The sequence below is a fragment of the Prunus avium genome, chromosome 3 (genome assembly GCF_965620075.1).
Source record: "Prunus avium chromosome 3, drPruAviu1.hap1.1, whole genome shotgun sequence".
NCBI lineage: Eukaryota > Viridiplantae > Streptophyta > Magnoliopsida > Rosales > Rosaceae > Prunus > Prunus avium.
In genome coordinates, this window is record NC_142286.1 from 28,189,486 (window position 1) to 28,207,261 (window position 17,776).

Consider the following 17,776-nt stretch of genomic DNA (forward strand, 5'->3'; position numbering starts at 1 on the left):
AGACGCACCCCATCATCATTGTGAAAAAAACACAACTCCGCGACCAAACAAAAGGACAAAAAGGGCATCCGGAGAAGGGATGATCGACATTATCGAGCCGAAGGTGCGTGAAGGGCCCGAGCACCCCACAAATAAGGAGATTCCTTCTCGACCAAGGACTTGGGGGCTTCAAAAAAGCAGAGAAGAAAAGGAAAAGAAAGAAAAAATGAGAGGAAAGCTGAGAAAGCTCTTCAAGGCATGGGCCAACCTTACCACAACTAACGAAGTCATCGACCAGAGGGACTTCTTAAGGACTTGGGGGCCTTTTGTTGATACCAAATATTAATTAGGTCCGCCTAGAAGAGCCTAAGGGACTTATGCCTAAACCATTTAAGGAAGTGACTAGACCCTAATGATTGGTAGGCTAGAACTAGCCTTCCCCTAGGTTGCCCAAGCCAAAACAAAGTAGAGAAAGGCCACCCATGCCTAAGTAGCAACCATACGATTGTTGTCCAACACGCTACCCCAGGCATCTCACCCCAAGAGACCTAAGAACGTCAAAGGCCCAGAATGCGTGTTGTTCCCGAAATGGAAGGGAACACGTGTCAAGTTCCCACCATGCATCCAATTCTAGGATGCCATGTCATCAAGAACCCATAAGTCCCACATCAGAAAAGGACAGAGAAGAGGTCATATCATCCCAATATAAAATGAGGTATCTTCTACCCAAAAGAGGTAACTAAAATCCCCTCTAGAGTTAAGTACAATACTTTTCAAATCTTGTTTGAGGAAGAAAACTAGCTTAAGCATCGAGGGTGGTTGGTGGATCGATCACCACCCCTTCAGTGACCATTGCCTGTCTCCATTTCAAAGGATTGGAACCATTGTCTACCAGGCTTGACCTCCCTAAGTGCAAGAGGAAGTCGACGGAAGTGTGACCTCTAAAAATCAAGTCTACTCTTTAGGAAGGTTTGATCAGGTTTTGACGCACTCTAATTGCTGGTGTGAAAATCATGCATCAACAAACTTCAAAACTCATATCACAAAACTGCGGAGAGATTCCATAGTTGGTTACCTCAAGCTCCCTGGCTATACCTATGATGTTGATTTTTATTCTTATGGCATTAAGCTTACCTGTAAATAAGCTTTTATTTATGAATAAATATTTGGACTTAAAAATCTCTATGATGTTTATTTGTTTTAAAACATGGAAAATTTATGAGTCACAAGGGCATTTAGAAATCCTTATTATAATACACCTTTGTTATTTTTTCAGTATTTTAGTATAAAATTGGCCTCGTATTTAGGTACGTGACAATTGTTCTTATTATTATCTATGTCCAAGGTAAAGTGTTTGGTACTTGGATTAAATAGAAGTTGTTATGACGCTTAATAGATATGATTTTAGTTACAAGGGTACTATATGTCTATCTATATGAGTTTAAGAGGTGGTGCTGCTTCCTATGTGACTTGGGCTAATCACTAGAGAGTACTCATGAAATTGGATACAAACACAAGGCCAATCCACATACACATCGACTTTTGAAACACATATATAAAAGGTTATAAAGCTTGTGTTTGAAATATGTGTGTTTAGTTGTACAAGATTGCAAGTTCAAAGTAATACTACTTAGCCATTGATGGGCATATTTTATATCATATATTTAATCCCATTCTTCGTATATTTTGGTTGATATTTTGGAAGAATTTTGATACTTTGAATTATATTTCCAATATAGGACTTTCGACTTCCTCTGGAGCAAAACATAATCAAATGGACGAATTTTGGAGTAATTCCAATTGGAGGACGTTCGTGAGTCACTTAGCTTGATCGTATCAAAATTTCGGATTTTTTGTACCAGCCATCTTGATTAACTTTGACGCATTGTCACTATAAGGTTCAAGTCCACAAGCCAACTTTGTTTGTTCGCAATATTGCTTGCTTTCAAGAACTTGCTCAAGAAAGTTTTTATAAAATGCTTTAAAACCCTAAACTTTTGTATTCTTAGAAATGTTTGTTCATTTTGAGAATGGTGGACGATTATTAGAAAGATTTTTTAAAATCCTAAATAATCATAACCCACAAAAAATTTCCCAACATTTAATTTGACTAAACTATCATGTATTAAAGAAACCATAAGAAGCAAACGTAATGAACCAACTAGCTATTGGTCTAGTGATATTTCCCTTCATTATGTTGTTAAATGTCTCATGTTCTAATCATCCATCCCTCAATAAAAAGAAAAAAGAGATGCAATGACTACAAATAGCAATAGGGAAAAGGCTACAAGCTCAAACTTCTAAAGTTATTTTCTTTTTTCCTGCAAATACCCTCGCCCTTGCCTTCTTTGCCTGCAACAGTTATACATAAGAAAGATGTTTATGCATATAAGGTTTATGTTTGTATAATCACATACGTATATAAGAATCTGGTTGGGCTTACAAACCTGGCTTTTCCAATTGGTGAAATCGGTGACGAGAGCTAGAAGAGTTGATTGCACAGCAGAGCCAACCACTATTCCAATCCAAAGGCCCTTCCCCTTTAAGTTCAAGGGAAATCCAAGAATTACACCCATCGGAAGTCCAACTACATAAAATGCCCCAAGATTCGGATACGCCTCTATATGCTGCCATCCACTTCCTTTCGCTACTCCTGATGTGGGACACTTACAAAATTAGAGATCATATCTTTAAAATATTGTGTGTGACGGTAATATCATGTGACATAACAACGTGGTGTTACAAGTTTACACAAATTTCAGCATGTGTATGACTAGATCTAGGGTTCACCATTTACGGTTTAGGGTTTAGATAGCCTCATACACTTGTTGGCATGCCATGTGGTACTTCCATCACACCGAAAAATTTCTCCACATATGTGGTCTATTCTGTTAATAATCTAGTCTATTATATGGTCTGAAACTGTGTTTTATATGTAGCATTATTGGTACCCAATAGAGAAAGAGAATACAAAAGAGATAATAAATGAACCTGAGAGAACTGCTTGCAAGCTGTCCATTATTAATTACTGAGGTACAGATCAAAGGTGTCATAACTGCCACATAATCAACGATCTCCTTCTCACTGCTAAAAGCATGTCCCAAAACATATCGACATCAGAAGAGAGTCGTGCTCACAATAATTACCTCAGTAACTGAAAGAAACATTGCAGCACAAACAGCCACCCGAGCTGCTTGTGGATTGCCAGCTCCTAATTCATTTGACACCCGAATACAGGTAATTAATAGTTCACCTTTTAGTTTTATTCGAGTGATTTTAAGACACTTGTCGATTGAGAATGCTACGAACAGTCATCTACATGAGAGTAGAAGACTTTTCCAATGTGAACTCCCACATGCATCAACGGCTGAAAACGAGTCCCTCACGTTTTGTGGACGACTGTTCCAAGCACATCTCCCAGTCGATTAGTATTTTGATGAGGACCTAATATTTGTAACTGCTAGTAGAGTATGCACTAACCGGTAGGTAATAACACTCTCTTAGCTAAGTATACATTATGCAAGAGAGAATATATGTACTTCAAACATTAACATGTTTAGAATATATACCTTGCAGCAGCTCTAAATCCATATGATAAAGTGAAGTGCAACGTAGAGATTGTAAGGCTATATAATCACAAAGAATACAAGAGAGTTTGAGCACATTTGGCTAATCAGTTTCTCCCTCATTTCAAATTAACAGTAGTCTGTATAATCAGGTACTCAAAGTGAAATATATAATACCATATGGAAAGTACTGAAGTCTCCATCTTCGGATTCGGGAGAAAGCCGGACAGCAAAATAATCAGCTCACAGGACCACCATTTAAGACTATATTTTTGTCAAAAGAAGGCAAATTAAGATATGTGAGTAATTGGGACAAGCACGATATGTCAGCATTGGAGAATTTCTCATGTATATATAAGAATTTGAAAAGATAAAAGAAGAGGAAAAATTACCAAACCATTACAGCAGAAGGGATTGCTAAGCGAAAGAACTCTCCAACGTGAAAAGAATCTTTAGAAAAAGTAAGGCGGGTTTTCTCAAAGGCTGAAGAATGCATGGCATAGAACCCTAGCAATATCACATACAACCAAGTGGATAAACTAAAGGCTATGGCTGCACCACTACTTCCAAACTTGAGCTTATATACAACTTACAAGACCCCAACACGCAGTTATAAGGAAGATAGGAGCATCAGAAGGATTGAACTCTGAGACTGGAAGTAGCGAGTTAATGGTTTAAGAATTGCAGCACTAAATAGTGCAGGAATTAGCCAAATAGAGTAATTGCGGGCTTCAAGGGATATTAGGGAGTCTTGGCCAACTAAGGGCAACAATTTGTCCAAGAAAATCCAGAGGAGGCATATTGGGGGGCAAACCAAGAGAAGAGAGATCATTGCAGTGCAAGTGTAAGTTCGGAGTTTTTGATATTGTCCTGCTCCAAATGCTTGTCCACATAGGGTTTCCAATCCACCTGCCATTCCTGATTGTTTGATCCACAAATACAAATGAATTCAGCAACCTACTTTATCCAATATCCATGGTGTTTTTGTGTTCACCCGTTTTGATTTAATCCTGTGATGGTAGGGTATAGTTCCTCATTGGCTTGAGAACCATTGTGGTTACCTAGTCAACTTTCTTTGGTGTGCGAGCGTGCGACTGTCACCAATTAAAAACCCTAACAGACTTATGAAAAATAGATAACTTGCGCCCCAAGTTACTGACTTTAAACAAGTGATTGTGAATTTGGATCAGGAATATCTCCCAAGTAAGTTATTTTTCTTGCCTCAGGCTGGTGAGGACTTCACAATTTCTCATAGTAAAACTAGTAGTTCTAGCCAAAATGAATATTGAAAATAAATCAAACTATTTCAAGAAACTGTCTATTACACAACTTAAAACAAAAGGGAACTGCCATGTATGAAAGGACAACAGAATATTGGGCTTCGATTTCTGCTTGGATTGTTGCCTCTGACTCAGGCTGGATTGGATATATCTATGCTGGATTCAAACATCAGGACCTTCAATTGATGAGGTTTCAGTTGGAAATCGATATCAATGTTTAGATTGGCAGAGCTTTAATCTGTTTAAGCCATGGAGAGGCTTGTTGGATGAGCACAATTGAGATCTCTTTAGTCTGGACGGGGCTAGAAGTGGCTGGATTGATGATTGCTGACTAGGAGCTGCACTATAGTACCTGTTCTGTTTGATTATGAATCATCCAAGATCTATTCTGGCAATTCTGAGAGATCAAGGCATCTCTGTAAATTTGTTGAGGTTTTCATATTATGAAAAACCCGAGTTCTGCTTGATTTGGCTTGTGCAAAACCAAATTTGTAACGAGAGAAATCTCGTTTCCTTTGTGAATTGCTTTCTTGAATTGGATTGGATTCAGAAGTCTGAGTTCTGCCTGTTTTGTTTAGGAGCCGGATGAATTTTCAAACCAAGTGCCTTGATTGCTTCAGAGTCTAAAGGCTTTTGAGATTGAATGATCTTGTTTTGAATTTGTCAGTATAACTTGAGAGTTTTTGTTTTGATTGAATTTTTGGCTGTCCTAAACCCTGTTCACCTCCTCTTATATTTATAGAGAATCTGAATGAGGGTTTACTCTTTAATATCTGGAGGGCAGATCTTTTGAAAAGGATTTTCCTTTTCCAATGCAAAAGGGGGGAGTTATTAATTTGGCAAAAAGAACCATCAGCAGTTAGTTTCAATGATGGTCCATTTGCTTTTCATGGCAAACAACTCTCATGTTTCTTGTTTGCTTTTTTTGAAAACACAACCTGCTCTGATGCAGAGCCCTCATGAGCATAGAAAGGAAACTTGGCCGCCCTCTTTTTCTGGCATTTTAAATGGTCATGTAGAGTGTTCTTCTTGTTAACCTGTTTTTATTAGCTCCCCATCACTTCCTCTGCCCAGTTGAAGACTTTGACTTTTTCAGAGTCACATGGGCCTTTGAGAGAAAAGATCTTCCCAAAAAATCTGCTGATTTGAACTCTGGAATTGAGATCAACGGTTATGATCCAATTTTGCGTTTCTTTGGAGGGATTTAAAAGCTGGGCCTAATCCTAAAATCAATTAGAAACTGATTTGTCCAGATTAAATCATCATTTAATGGCAATTAATCTTTAATTTGTGGATTTAATCCTTGCTAATTGTTTGACAAAGGTCTGGGCCTCAAAAACCATATGGGCTGATTTCTGTCTTTAAACAAAGCTCAAACTCCTTCTTTTGACATGGGCCAATAATCAATTAGGTTGGCGCATCGAATTTAGGCCCAAACAGTTTTAAGAAAGGAAGAAATAAAAATGGTATATATAATTCTATTTGCACCCAATTTTTCACATACCAAAAAGTAATACAAATAAACAAAGAAAAAGAACCCTACAAGAAGCATATAGTTTATGAAGGAAAAGTTTGAATAAGACCTCCCCCGCAGAAGAACCCTCTTATCATTGATGATAGAAACTTTAGATATTGTTTCAATAGAAGATCATATCTTTATTGGAACAGAAAAACTGTCGTTGCGAAGCAACAGTGTTCAGGCCTCTGCTGTAGATCATATTGATGGGGTAACGTTTACTGCAGAAACTCTATATATTTAAATTTCTTTGTTTCTTTAAGGTTCATTGGATGATCTTGATATATCTCAAGCTTAAATTCATCCTTCTACAAACGCAGAATTGAAATAAATAGATAAATATAACAACTTTCACCTCCAAGGATGAAAAGGCGTATATAGTTTATCAGGGTTGAACCGGCGGACCAATTCCTATCTTTGTTTGAATTTCTACATATCAAAATGGCCAATTCCTTGATTCAATCACATTTCAGTTCAGCAACTCTTTAATCTACTACAATTGGCGCCAAGTGGTTAAGGCCTACTTTCTTCAATTGAAGCCTCCATCCCATTTTCTTCACCAGCATTTATATATATATATATATATATATATATATATATATATATATATATATATATATATATATATATGTATACATTTATAAGAGCTGGTTCTCTTGAGTACAAGGATTCAGAAAGGGCAGGCTTCGGGGTTTAGGGTTTATCATGATGGACAAATTTGGAATGGAGCCAACTGTATGTGTTAAACTTTCATTTTTTCTTGCCTTCGGATTAATTTGAGCAAAGAAGATGTAATTAAAACTGCAAACACTAGCAGAAAAAACGGCTCCAAGCTATGACTTTAAAAGTTCTTTTGTTTCATTCAATTTGCTTCGCTGTCTCCTGATAACCTTTCCACGAATACCCTCTCCCTTGCCCTCCTTGCCTGCAATAGATACGTATAGAGATGGTTATATGTGTGTACTTTATGTTTGTAAGGCAAATTCTCTTGCCAAAAAGTTGTTATGTTATGTTATCACACGGCAAATTTAGACCTATTCAAATACAAATTAATCCACTTAGAGCATCTCCAAGGGAGATGTCAAATACCAAACATCAAATTTAAATTTGATGGCTGATGTGGCAATTTGACATCTTACACAGCTTTACACTCCACACGATATGTCAAATTAAATTATTATTTTATTAAATTTTAGTGTTGATTTATTTTTAATTAAAAAGAATAGAAAAGAAAAAATAATAAAATATTTATTTGACATCTTGCTTTTGGGATGTCAAAAATAACATCTCAATCTTCAGCCTTCATTCCACATCAGCTTTGACACATCGGTTGGAGTGTGTGAGATGTTATTTCTAGCTATTAAATGTCTACGTGGCACTTTTGACATATCGGTTGGAGATGCTCTTATATATACAATTAATTAATTTGATATGAGAGTGTCTAGTTTAGTTTATTGTTCTAACAAGTAATATAACATGTCAGATTGTCTCATCTCAAGTTTAAGTTGTCGATCTCGATGGAGTGTATTGAATTTTGGATTCATTGCCAATCAACTAGAAGCAGATTCACCTTCTTGCTACATATAGAAGGGCGGTTTATTAGGAGAAATGTTTTTTTGTTCATGCAGTGGTATTCTTTTTCCTCGATTGGATTTTCCTTTGTTTGGAGGTTTTTTAAGGCAATGTTTTAAAGAGGCCCACACTAGTTGCATCATCGGGATCCAGTTTTATTGGTTTGTATTTTAACAGCAAATTGAATTAAAAATGAGAAAATTTAATGGGTGGGAGAAAGATAGGCCAATTTTAATAGTTCAAGGGGCATTTATTCTATTAGAAAAAACATAGGGGAAATTTAAAATTAGCTACAAGTTCAGGGAATGTTTTGATGGATGCAAATATAATTAGCCAAGGAATAATGAAAAGAAATTATTGGACTCACAAACCTGTTTTGACCAATTGGTGAAACCAGTGATAAGAGCAAGAAGAGCTGATTGCACAACGGATCCGGCCACAATTCCAATCCAAAGGCCCTTCCCCCTTAAGCGTAGAGGAAATCCGAGCACAACACCCACTGGAAGTCCAACCAGATAAAATGCCCCAAGATTCACATATGCCCCTATACTCTGCCATCCACTTCCTCTGGCTATCCCTGATGCATACAACAAAAACAGAGAAAAACAGGTATTATATATCCGAAATGTGTTCAAAGATCTTCCGAGTTCAAATCTCATAGACGACAGTTACTGAATAAACTAAAAAAGTAAGACGTCGCACGAATGTAATCCATGTAGCATTGCTCACACTCCCATATATGATAAGATAAATAATAATTAACCTGAAAGAACTGCTTGTAAGCTGTCCATAAAAACTGAGAGGCAAATGAGAGGTGCCATGACTGCAATATAATCGACGACCGGCTTCTCACTACTAAAAACATGCCCCAAAACATGGCGGCAGAAGAAGAGAGTTGTGCTCACAATAATTGCCTCGGTGACAGAAAGAAACATGGCAGCCCAAACAGCCACTCGAGCTGCTTGTGGATTATCAGCTCCTAATTCATTTGACACCCGAATGCTGTAAAACCGTTGGATGTTTTAGTTTACTTGAATCATTTGGGCCCATTTTGTAACATTTTTGGTGTTTGTTTTGTATTTTTGTTTTCTTGTTCTTCAATCAGAATGGAGTGAGAAATTAAAATGTTGAGAGTATACCTCGCAGCAGCTCCGAATCCGTATGATACGGTGAAGTGCAATGTAGAGATTGTAAGGCTATAAAATCACAAGTTTGATCGCATCAGCTGAGAGATAATGTAATTTCTTCTTCCTCTTGTCAAAATAAAAGGTGGTCAAGTACTGAGTTTGAAGGATGTACCATATGGAAAGTACTGAAGTCTCCAGCTTCGGATTTGGTAGAAGGCCGGACAGCAAAATAATCAACTCACATGACCACCATTTAAGACTATATTTTTGTCCAAAGCAACACAAAATAAAATCTGTAAGTACTTGGAATTGGGAATATATAGCAAGCATAAACACAAATAAAGATCTGTCAAAAGCAACTGTAACTTTACAAACTGTTACACTCTTGGCCTACCAAGTGCTATGTCAAAACACAAACGGTTAATTTGAAGGTTAGACTGACTGAGGGGCCAATGAGGTAATGAACACAACAAACTAGTAATTCACCATAAAAAGTAATTAAATGAAAATCGAAAGGAAAGAAAATGAGGAGAACTTACCAAACCATTACAGCCGAAGGGACAGCTAAGCGAAAGAACTGTCGAATGTGGAGAAGAGACTCCATAGAAAATGTAATACGGGTCTTCTCAAACGTGGAAGAAATTAAAGCATAGAACAACAGCAATATCACATACAACCAAGTGGACATGCTAAAGGCAATGGCTGCACCTTTGCTTCCCAAGTCCACCTTATATACAAAACCCCAAGTTGCAAGTATATGGAAAACTAGAATGGCAAAGGAGGACAGGAGCATTGGAAAAATTGAACTCTGAGACTGCAAGTAGCGAGTTAACGGTTTGAGAATTGCACCACCAAATAGTGCTGGGATCAGCCAAACAGAGTATTTGCGTGCTTCAAGGGATATTAGGGGGTCTTGGCCTACTAAGGGTAACAATTTGTCAAAGAAAATCCAGAGGACACATATGGGGGGGCAAACCAAGAGAAGGGAGAGCATTGCAGTGCAAGTGTAAGTTCCAAGTTTGTGATATTGTCCTGCTCCAAATGCTTGCCCACATAGTGTTTCCAATCCACCAGCCATTCCCGACTGATCCACAAATACAAATGAATTCATCAGTACTTAATTGGTAGATATGTCCATGGATATGTAAGGAAGAGGACGGCGAAGAAAAAAGCGATTCTAGTAACACCCAAATTTTCACTGACAAAATTCGACATACCAATTTTACACCGAATCTAACTTAGAAAGATAAATTTTAAATAAAGAAACCGTACAGATAGGGGCATGTTTTGAATTGTGTTTACAAAAAACACTGCTGCTTATAAACACTTTCATTGAAAGAGATTTCGTTAAGTGCATGAAAAGTTTCATTAAAATTCAAAGTGTCTGGGAAACTTTTCTTGAGAGAACACTCAAAAACCCAAAAACACTTTTAACTTTTAACTCTTTTTTTAATGACTGTCGAAAACGTTTTTTATTATTTGAAAGTGCTTTTAGTCATTCTCATTTGGGAGTGATTATGGATGGGCCATAATCATTTATGGGGATAAATACCTCCCATGAGCTTCTCTATATAATCACTTAAGTGATTCTGAGGAGAAGCACATCCCTTGTGCTTCTTCGTAAAATCACTTAAAACCACTAAAAGTGATTTATATGGAGAAATGATTCTCCATAGAAAGTGATTATTGACTTATATAGAATCACTCCCAAATGAGCCACATTGGCCATAATAGCGGCCAAAAGATAAAGACAATAAGACTGAATGTGGTTGGCGATGTGTCAACTATCAAGTGTACGCCAACAACATCCATCCTGATTTCCCCCCATACTGTCATAATAATCTAATAACCTAATTAATAAGCATAATGTATCTAATCTAAATAATGTTTGAAGAAGAGACCACGTGAACGGCTCATTAAAGAAAACTGTCAGCAGATATTGATAAGGCAACCGCTTGTATATATAATATGGCCAACTTGATAAGTAACGCCAATAATTGACCCCTTATTCAAGGTAACATACTGCAAGACATCATATTTTAGTGCCAAGAAAAAGGAAAATTAATTTCATTCAAGAAAGAAAAAAAAATAGTGAATGTGGGATTGGAGAAGAAGAAGAAAGATGGCTTACAAGCAGGCTAAAACCAGTGACATTGGTGAAAGAAATGGCAATGGCAACACTAGAGAGAGAGAGCTGATCAAGATGCCCAACCATTATCATGGAAACAAACTGCAGAAGATACTGCAACACTGAGACTGCCACCATTGGAGCAGCTATAAAGCCTTCCTTCTTCAGCTCTCTCCCAAATGTTCCCCATGTCACCTCCCATGTCTTCTCGTCTTCAACCGTCTGCGCGATTTCCTTATCCATTTCCTTCTTCTGCATGGCGATGGTGTTCCTCTGCCTAAATTATATGTCTACCAGTTATATATGAATATATATTTATATATATCAACTTAAAAAGAAAACAAGCATGAACGAATGGGCTGGTTATATTCCCTAAGTTGGCTCTCAGAATATGCAGAGTTATATGATGCTTGCCGTCTCTACCGGCCCATAGAGACCAAATTGTACTATGCATAGGTTTTATTTAAATAATTAATGAGTGACATTTATTTTATTTTTTTACTTTGTGACAAACAGCCAGTCAAAAGCAACTCGTGTAGATTTTTTAGTTGATTATATATAGATTTCATGTACGTATATTCTTTGATGGCTTAATTACAAAACGTTTGCGTTTTGAATTTTTGGTCAAAAATTAAATAGCGACAGGTTACATTGATTGTAATCCTGGCCACTAGTTGCCATTGTCTTGTTAATATTTATATATTGGACAGAAAACTGGTCATGGCAAAATAACAGTTCACACTTCAGCTTTGGATGATGGGGTAATAACTTTTCACTGCAGATGAAACTCTTTTCAATGAAGTTGATATCTGAAGCTTCAATGCTACCTTCCTCAAATTTTGTAACTTCAAAAATAATGTCAAATTATAATTTTTCTAACAAAAACATATTATTTCCAGTCGACAGAGTCTAGACCTAATGTTAAAGGAACTACTTGTAAACCAATGGTCTCATGTTCGAACCCAATGACACCTTAATAGTGTGTGTGTGAAAAACTCTTCTCCCCTTGTAGTTTTGACTTTCGCTTGTATTCGAAAAAATAAAAATAAAAACATATTATTTTCGTAATTTTTGTTGCTTGAAATTGGAATAAATAAACAAATACAAATAACTTGTACAGTCACAACAGAAAACTTTAATAAAGGGAAATGAAGGCATGCATACTTGATTACAGTGGAACAGTGGAAGCAGTTAGAGGGACTGGTTTGGTCCTGCACTTTGCACAGGCCGAGTGACACATTAGGCTGAGAATTAGTACAGAAACCAACAAAATCATATACAGACAACACTTTCGAACCACAATATTATAAACAAAAATGGTGGGACCCTTTGAGTCAAAGAGTCTATAGCATTCATTTGAAAGTCTCTTTAATCTACAGGTCTAACAGAACTTTGTAAGGAGTACAATTCGTGACAGAATGGTAACTCCAAAGCTCATGCAAGTTTTATTCATACAGAAGCAACTTTGCCAACAGAAAAGGAGCACGAAAAGAGGCAGCTGAGGCCTACCATCAGTTTTTGTGTTGAAGCCTCCCACTTTCTGCACCAGCATAAGGATCAATTATTACATTTATAACAGCTGGTTTTCGTGCTGAGAAGGATTCCGAAAGGGCAGACTTGAGTTCTTCAGGTGTCCCGACAAGATAGCCTTTGCCTCCAAAAGCTTCAATCAGAGTGTGATAACCCGCAGTAGGGACAAAAGAAGTTGGAGCAGGGTCATCTTTGTAAGGCCCGCTAATTTCATCTGGGCTTCTTCGATCACCGCCATATACACCACCGTTGTTAAAGACTATCACAACAACAGGGAACTGGTATCGAACCAATGTCTGCAGAGGTCAAGAAAAAGTGTGCATAAATGAAATATTGTCTCTTGTGCAGCCAAAGAAACACACAGGCAGGCACTAAGATGAATATAATCAGTGAAGAAAAATGACTAAACAAAAACATAAATGGCCTTATGTAAAGTTCAAAGAGGTTCTTGCTTACAGAAAAGAAGATGAGAATGATAATTATGTGAAAACAATTAAGCTGTATAACAAAATAATTGCTTACATCTCTCTCGCTGACCTCCTAACAGAAGCTGCTTATAGTATAGAACCAATAAAGGAAAATTGAATGGGTAAAATAGTCTGGTAATATGTCCAGTTCAAGTTCTCATCAACTTTTCTTTGCTTTCTATTTTTTTCTAATTATACAGAAGACCACCTAATCCTCTTCTAAAATTTGAACCAAAGGCACTACCACCAACATCTCTCACCAGAAAATATGGCTAAAGCTTATACCAACTTTGGGAAAAGACCTTACATGGTAAAACCATAGGAAGAAACCTACCCTCGCAAGGATTCTCAACGCACCGCCAAAGTAATCAAAGTATGGAACTATGTTTCCCTAAGACCCACCAAAACCTTGTACAGCATTCTAATTAAGCTGTTACAATTATCATACAAACTTTGACGTTTTTGAACCTGGACTAAACTATTTTAATCTGCAGTTCTACCAAAAACCATACCAAAGACTATGCTGAAGACAAACGAATAAGATTTTACAACACAAAAGACCCTTGGAAGCTGCTAACCACCCTTTCTCAGTCCCAGCAAAACTAAGGCAGAATCATGGGGGTGTGAGATGAGCAGATGGACAATGAAGTACTTGGGTCTTCCACTCGGAGGGAACCCTAGACCTAGAGCACTCAAGTTTTGGGATCCAGTGAGAGAAGGTGGAAACGAGGCTTCAAAATTGGAAGGAGGCATTTTTATCTAGAGGTGGAAGGCTAATATTGATTCAAGCTGTTTTGGGCAGTATTGCTATTTATTATATGTCCCTGTTCAGAATTCCTTGCGGTGGTAAGTTGGAAAAGTTAATGAGACACTTTTTGTGGGAAGGAATAAAAGGAGGGGAAGAAAGATCACCTAGTAAGGTGGGAGATGATGGCCACAAGTAAGGACGAAGGGGGTTTAGATGTGGGCAATTCAAGTGAGAGGAATAAAGCTTTTACTTGCTTAGTAAATATGGAGGTATCCAATGGAAACAAGTTCATTATGGCATAAGGTGATTAGGAGTAAATTTGAGGAGGCTGCTAATGAGTGGGATGCAAATCTTTTGGTGAGAAGCTCAAGTCGTAGCCCTTGGAAAGATATTTCCCTTGGGTTGCTTGTTGTTCTTGTTGGCAGTTTTCTGGAACATTAGGATGGAGCGTAATACAAGAATCTTTGAGGATTATAAGGGTGCGGGGTAGATGAACTCTGGGACATAGTGAGGTTCTGGGCAACTTTATGGGCATCAGTTTCAGCTGATTTTAGGGATTACATAATGTTGGGTTTGTCAGTAGCTGTGAAGTGAAACTAGATTTTTCAAATTTTGAGCTTTTTCTTACTTACCTCTATTTTAGTGGTTTTTGTTGTACTTTCTCTTTTCTCTTCAGATTGTGGATTCCTTATCCACTCTTTGTAATCAGCTTTCCTACTTTAATAAAATTCTGTTTCTCTTCAAAAAGAAAAAATAATACAGAGGAAAACCAATAGCAAACTTTCTATAGAGACGAAAGGGGGTCATGGCCCCTGCAAAATTTGAAAGCCCTTAAGCAGATTGGTTCGAAACTAAAAACTGCATGGGTAGCCCCCTCAAAGACCAACTCCTTCCACCTATCCAAGCATAAGCCAGCCCATTTCTAAGTCTTATTTATGACGATTGGTTTCAGACGAAAAACCTTGTATGTGTGTAGTCCCCTCAAGACCCAGCCTTTTCCACCTCTCCAAACATAATGCAACCCATTTCTTAATCCCCACACTCACTTCAGCCGCCCATTTCTTAGAGCCCCACGCTCATCTAAGCTGCCCATATGTGTAATACTCGTTTCCCCGCCCCAATTAACAATTCCTAGGTTGATGAATCCAGCAAACATGTCTAATTAAAGTATCAGAGTGCCAAAGTTTTTAATCCCTCTCTATTCCAATCATAAGATCATCAAATTTTCTTTCACATCCTCTGGACCAAAGGGAAGTGCATCAAAACCAACAACCAAAAATTAGAGCTCAAATGAACTTGAGAGCCACAAACCACGGATACAAAAGAAGCTTATTGGTATAAGAAAGGAAAGAATCAGCTTAAGTCACTCCAGCTCTCTAGAGCTTCATTGAGAATTGACTAACTAAAAAGTAAAACAGTTTCTAGGAAAGAAAAAATAACATAGAAACATTGTATGCTTTCGTATGAAACTATTAATGTAAAACAAACAGGTTATGCTTAGTTAAGCAATTAAATCTATTGAACATAACACAAGCAGAAAAATTACCATTCTGAATAAGCATTAGCCCATATTTCACAAGAATCAGCAAGTAGGGGATCATACCTCAACTTCCATTGCACTGAACCCAAATCCAGAATCGCCTTCCACTGCAACTACCAGCCGGTCAGGAGAAACCACAGCAGCCGCAATGCAGTAACCCAGACCAACCCCCATTGTCCCCCAAGTCCCTGCATCCAGCCTGGTCCTAGGCTCTGTTTGAACCAACACTGCCCGACCGACATCCATAGTGTTTGCCCCCTCGGAAACTAATATAGGAGCAGGGCTCCCCAATCCTGAAATTGCATCTCTAATAATTTTCATTGGCGTTAAGAAATTAAATGGCACAACTTCCTTAGCCAACTGAGCCTCCATTTTCACAACATTGTCCTTGGCCTTATTCGATATAGCTTCAACCCATGAATGAGACTTCCCTAAGCAAAAAGGATCATCCTTAATCTCTTTATTGATCTTTTCCAACACCAACTTTGCATCTCCAACCAAACCCAAATGGGGTTTTCTGAGCTCAATCTCTTCCTTATCAACATCAACCAAAATGAACTTCACGTCCTTGGACCACTTTGGCGGCTCACCAAAGTGCAAAAGCCAATTCAGCCTCGCACCAACAACAAGAGCTACGTCACATTTCCCGATTGCCAGCGACCTCGCTGCCGTCGCCGCCAGCTCATGAGTATCAGGCAACAACCCCTTTCCCATTGGAGTGGGCAAGAATGGGATTCCAGTGCGCTCCACCAGTTTACCCAACTCATCCTCCGCTCGCGCAAATGCCGCTCCTTTCCCAAACACAATCAAAGGCCTCTCTGCGTGTCGAAGCAGAGAAACCGCTTCTTCAATCTGCGAACTTTGCACATTCACAACCTTCTCCGACTCTCGGAACCTCTCCGCAGCAGCCACTAAGCTCTCAGCCTCCGACTCGGAAATTGTTTGATGCAAAACATCAGACGGAAAATCTAAATAGCACCCACCGGGTCTGCCCGAACTGGCTTTAGCAAGGGCCTGAAACACACAATCCGGTATTTCCTTGATTGATTTAGCTTTCGCAGAGAATTTCGAAAAGGGTTTCACGGCGGCGATCTGGTCGAGCTCTTGGAAATCGCCGCGGCCGAAATCTTTCTGATCGCACGAACCGGAGATCATCACCATGGGCCAAGCATTGGCCATGGCGTTGGAAAGACCCGCGAGCCCGTGAACGCATCCGGGGCCCGAGACCGTGAGGAGGACACCGGGTCGACCCGTTAGAAACCCGTAGGCGGAGGCGGCGTAACCCGCCGACTGCTCGTTGTGGAAGGCGATAAATCGAACTCCGAGAGCAACCGCACGGTTTGCGAGTGAGGTCACAGGGATGCCGACGACGCCGAACATGCGATCCACGCCGAACCGAGCAAGGGCTTTTGCGATCAGCTGGTTGCCATCGAGGATGGTTTGGGAATTTTGGGTGGTTGGGGGATTCGGGTCTGACGAATCCGCCATTGTAGCTGATTGTTGAGTGTCTGGTTTCGGGAGGGAATGTGTGAGTGGAGTGGTATATATAGATATGGAATTTGAATGACGACTATGCCGTTATGAATGGGTTGTAATTACGGAGTGATTTTGGGAATGTGTGTTGTTGTCTGGGGAAGGTGGCGGCGATGAGGAGATGGAGATGGGTGGTAGTGGTAGATGGAGAAAGCAAATTTGAAAGATGTATGTGGAACATGCTGTGTCAGCCACTCTTGCTTTTCTGGTTTGGTGGGCGGTCTGTCTGTCTGTCAATGGATGAATGGAACAGTAAACAGTTAAAGGAGGCAAAGTGGCAGACGCAAGTGATTTCTTCTTTTCTCTTTCCTTTTTTCTTTATAAACCATCTACAATGCTCCTTGTATACAAATTTTGTACACTCAAACTGCATCTATTTATGTATACACAAGTCTTTAATTATGCACCTTCAAAAATTGAGTCGCCAGTTTTATGAAAATAATTCAACAGAAAAGGAAAGAAAGAAAATGAACGAGGTACCTATATGATGAAGATTCATAATATTAAGGACTAGCTGAATTTCATAATGGGTACCTATATGATGTGTTGGAGAGATCAAACATGTTAATGATGGTTGGACTTGTCGACCCTGCTCGGTTAAGTGCTAATTGTGGACTGTTCTCTCAAAGATCGCGTCACTTATCAAGTCGGTTCGAAAAGGAGAAACGTAACCAGATATTCTTGGTACCTTACAATACAGGGTGAGTCCACAAATCCTTCGTTAAATTCTCAATTAGCAAAGAACCCGTAATTAACCACATTTATGTTTTAATTCTTAGAAATCATTAGG

General features: G+C 38.6%; 2 protein-coding genes and 1 pseudogene across 2 annotated transcripts; all 3 read right to left on the minus strand.

Moving 5' to 3' along the window:
- Positions 1–2,271: 2,271 nt before the first annotated feature.
- LOC110764475 (protein DETOXIFICATION 3-like) lies at positions 2,272–4,461 on the minus strand (annotated as a pseudogene).
- Positions 4,462–6,960: 2,499 nt separating this feature from the next.
- LOC110764469 (protein DETOXIFICATION 8-like) lies at positions 6,961–11,572 on the minus strand. The gene is made up of 7 exons (XM_021967455.2): positions 11,172–11,572; positions 9,580–10,124; positions 9,213–9,299; positions 9,053–9,109; positions 8,677–8,915; positions 8,285–8,490; positions 6,961–7,266 (listed from the first exon to the last, which is right to left on the minus strand). The coding sequence occupies exons 1-7, from the start codon at positions 11,424–11,426 to the stop codon at positions 7,204–7,206; spliced, it is 1,452 nt and encodes a 483-aa protein (XP_021823147.1). The 5' UTR covers positions 11,427–11,572; the 3' UTR covers positions 6,961–7,203.
- Positions 11,573–12,445: 873 nt separating this feature from the next.
- On the minus strand, positions 12,446–17,264 carry LOC110764468 (Thiamine pyrophosphate dependent pyruvate decarboxylase family protein). The gene is made up of 2 exons (XM_021967454.2): positions 15,517–17,264; positions 12,446–12,994 (listed from the first exon to the last, which is right to left on the minus strand). The coding sequence occupies exons 1-2, from the start codon at positions 16,939–16,941 to the stop codon at positions 12,680–12,682; spliced, it is 1,740 nt and encodes a 579-aa protein (XP_021823146.2). The 5' UTR covers positions 16,942–17,264; the 3' UTR covers positions 12,446–12,679.
- Positions 17,265–17,776: the final 512 nt, after the last annotated feature.

What these genes read in the sequence shown, in the direction of transcription:
- LOC110764469 (XM_021967455.2), bottom strand. Translation starts at nt 11,426, where the DNA reads ATGCAGAAGAAGGAAATGGATAAGGAAATCGCGCAGACGGTTGAAGAC. An exon ending in CCTTCGGCTGTAATGGTTTG is followed by an intron (nt 9,300 to 9,579) that starts GTAAGTTCTCCT and finishes ACAAAAATATAG; the next exon opens with TCTTAAATGGTGGTCATGTG. An exon ending in ACTTCAGTACTTTCCATATG is followed by an intron (nt 9,110 to 9,212) that starts GTACATCCTTCA and finishes GTGATTTTATAG; the next exon opens with CCTTACAATCTCTACATTGC.
- LOC110764468 (XM_021967454.2), bottom strand. Translation starts at nt 16,941, where the DNA reads ATGGCGGATTCGTCAGACCCGAATCCCCCAACCACCCAAAATTCCCAA. An exon ending in TCAGTGCAATGGAAGTTGAG is followed by an intron (nt 12,995 to 15,516) that starts GTATGATCCCCT and finishes TGACCTCTGCAG; the next exon opens with ACATTGGTTCGATACCAGTT.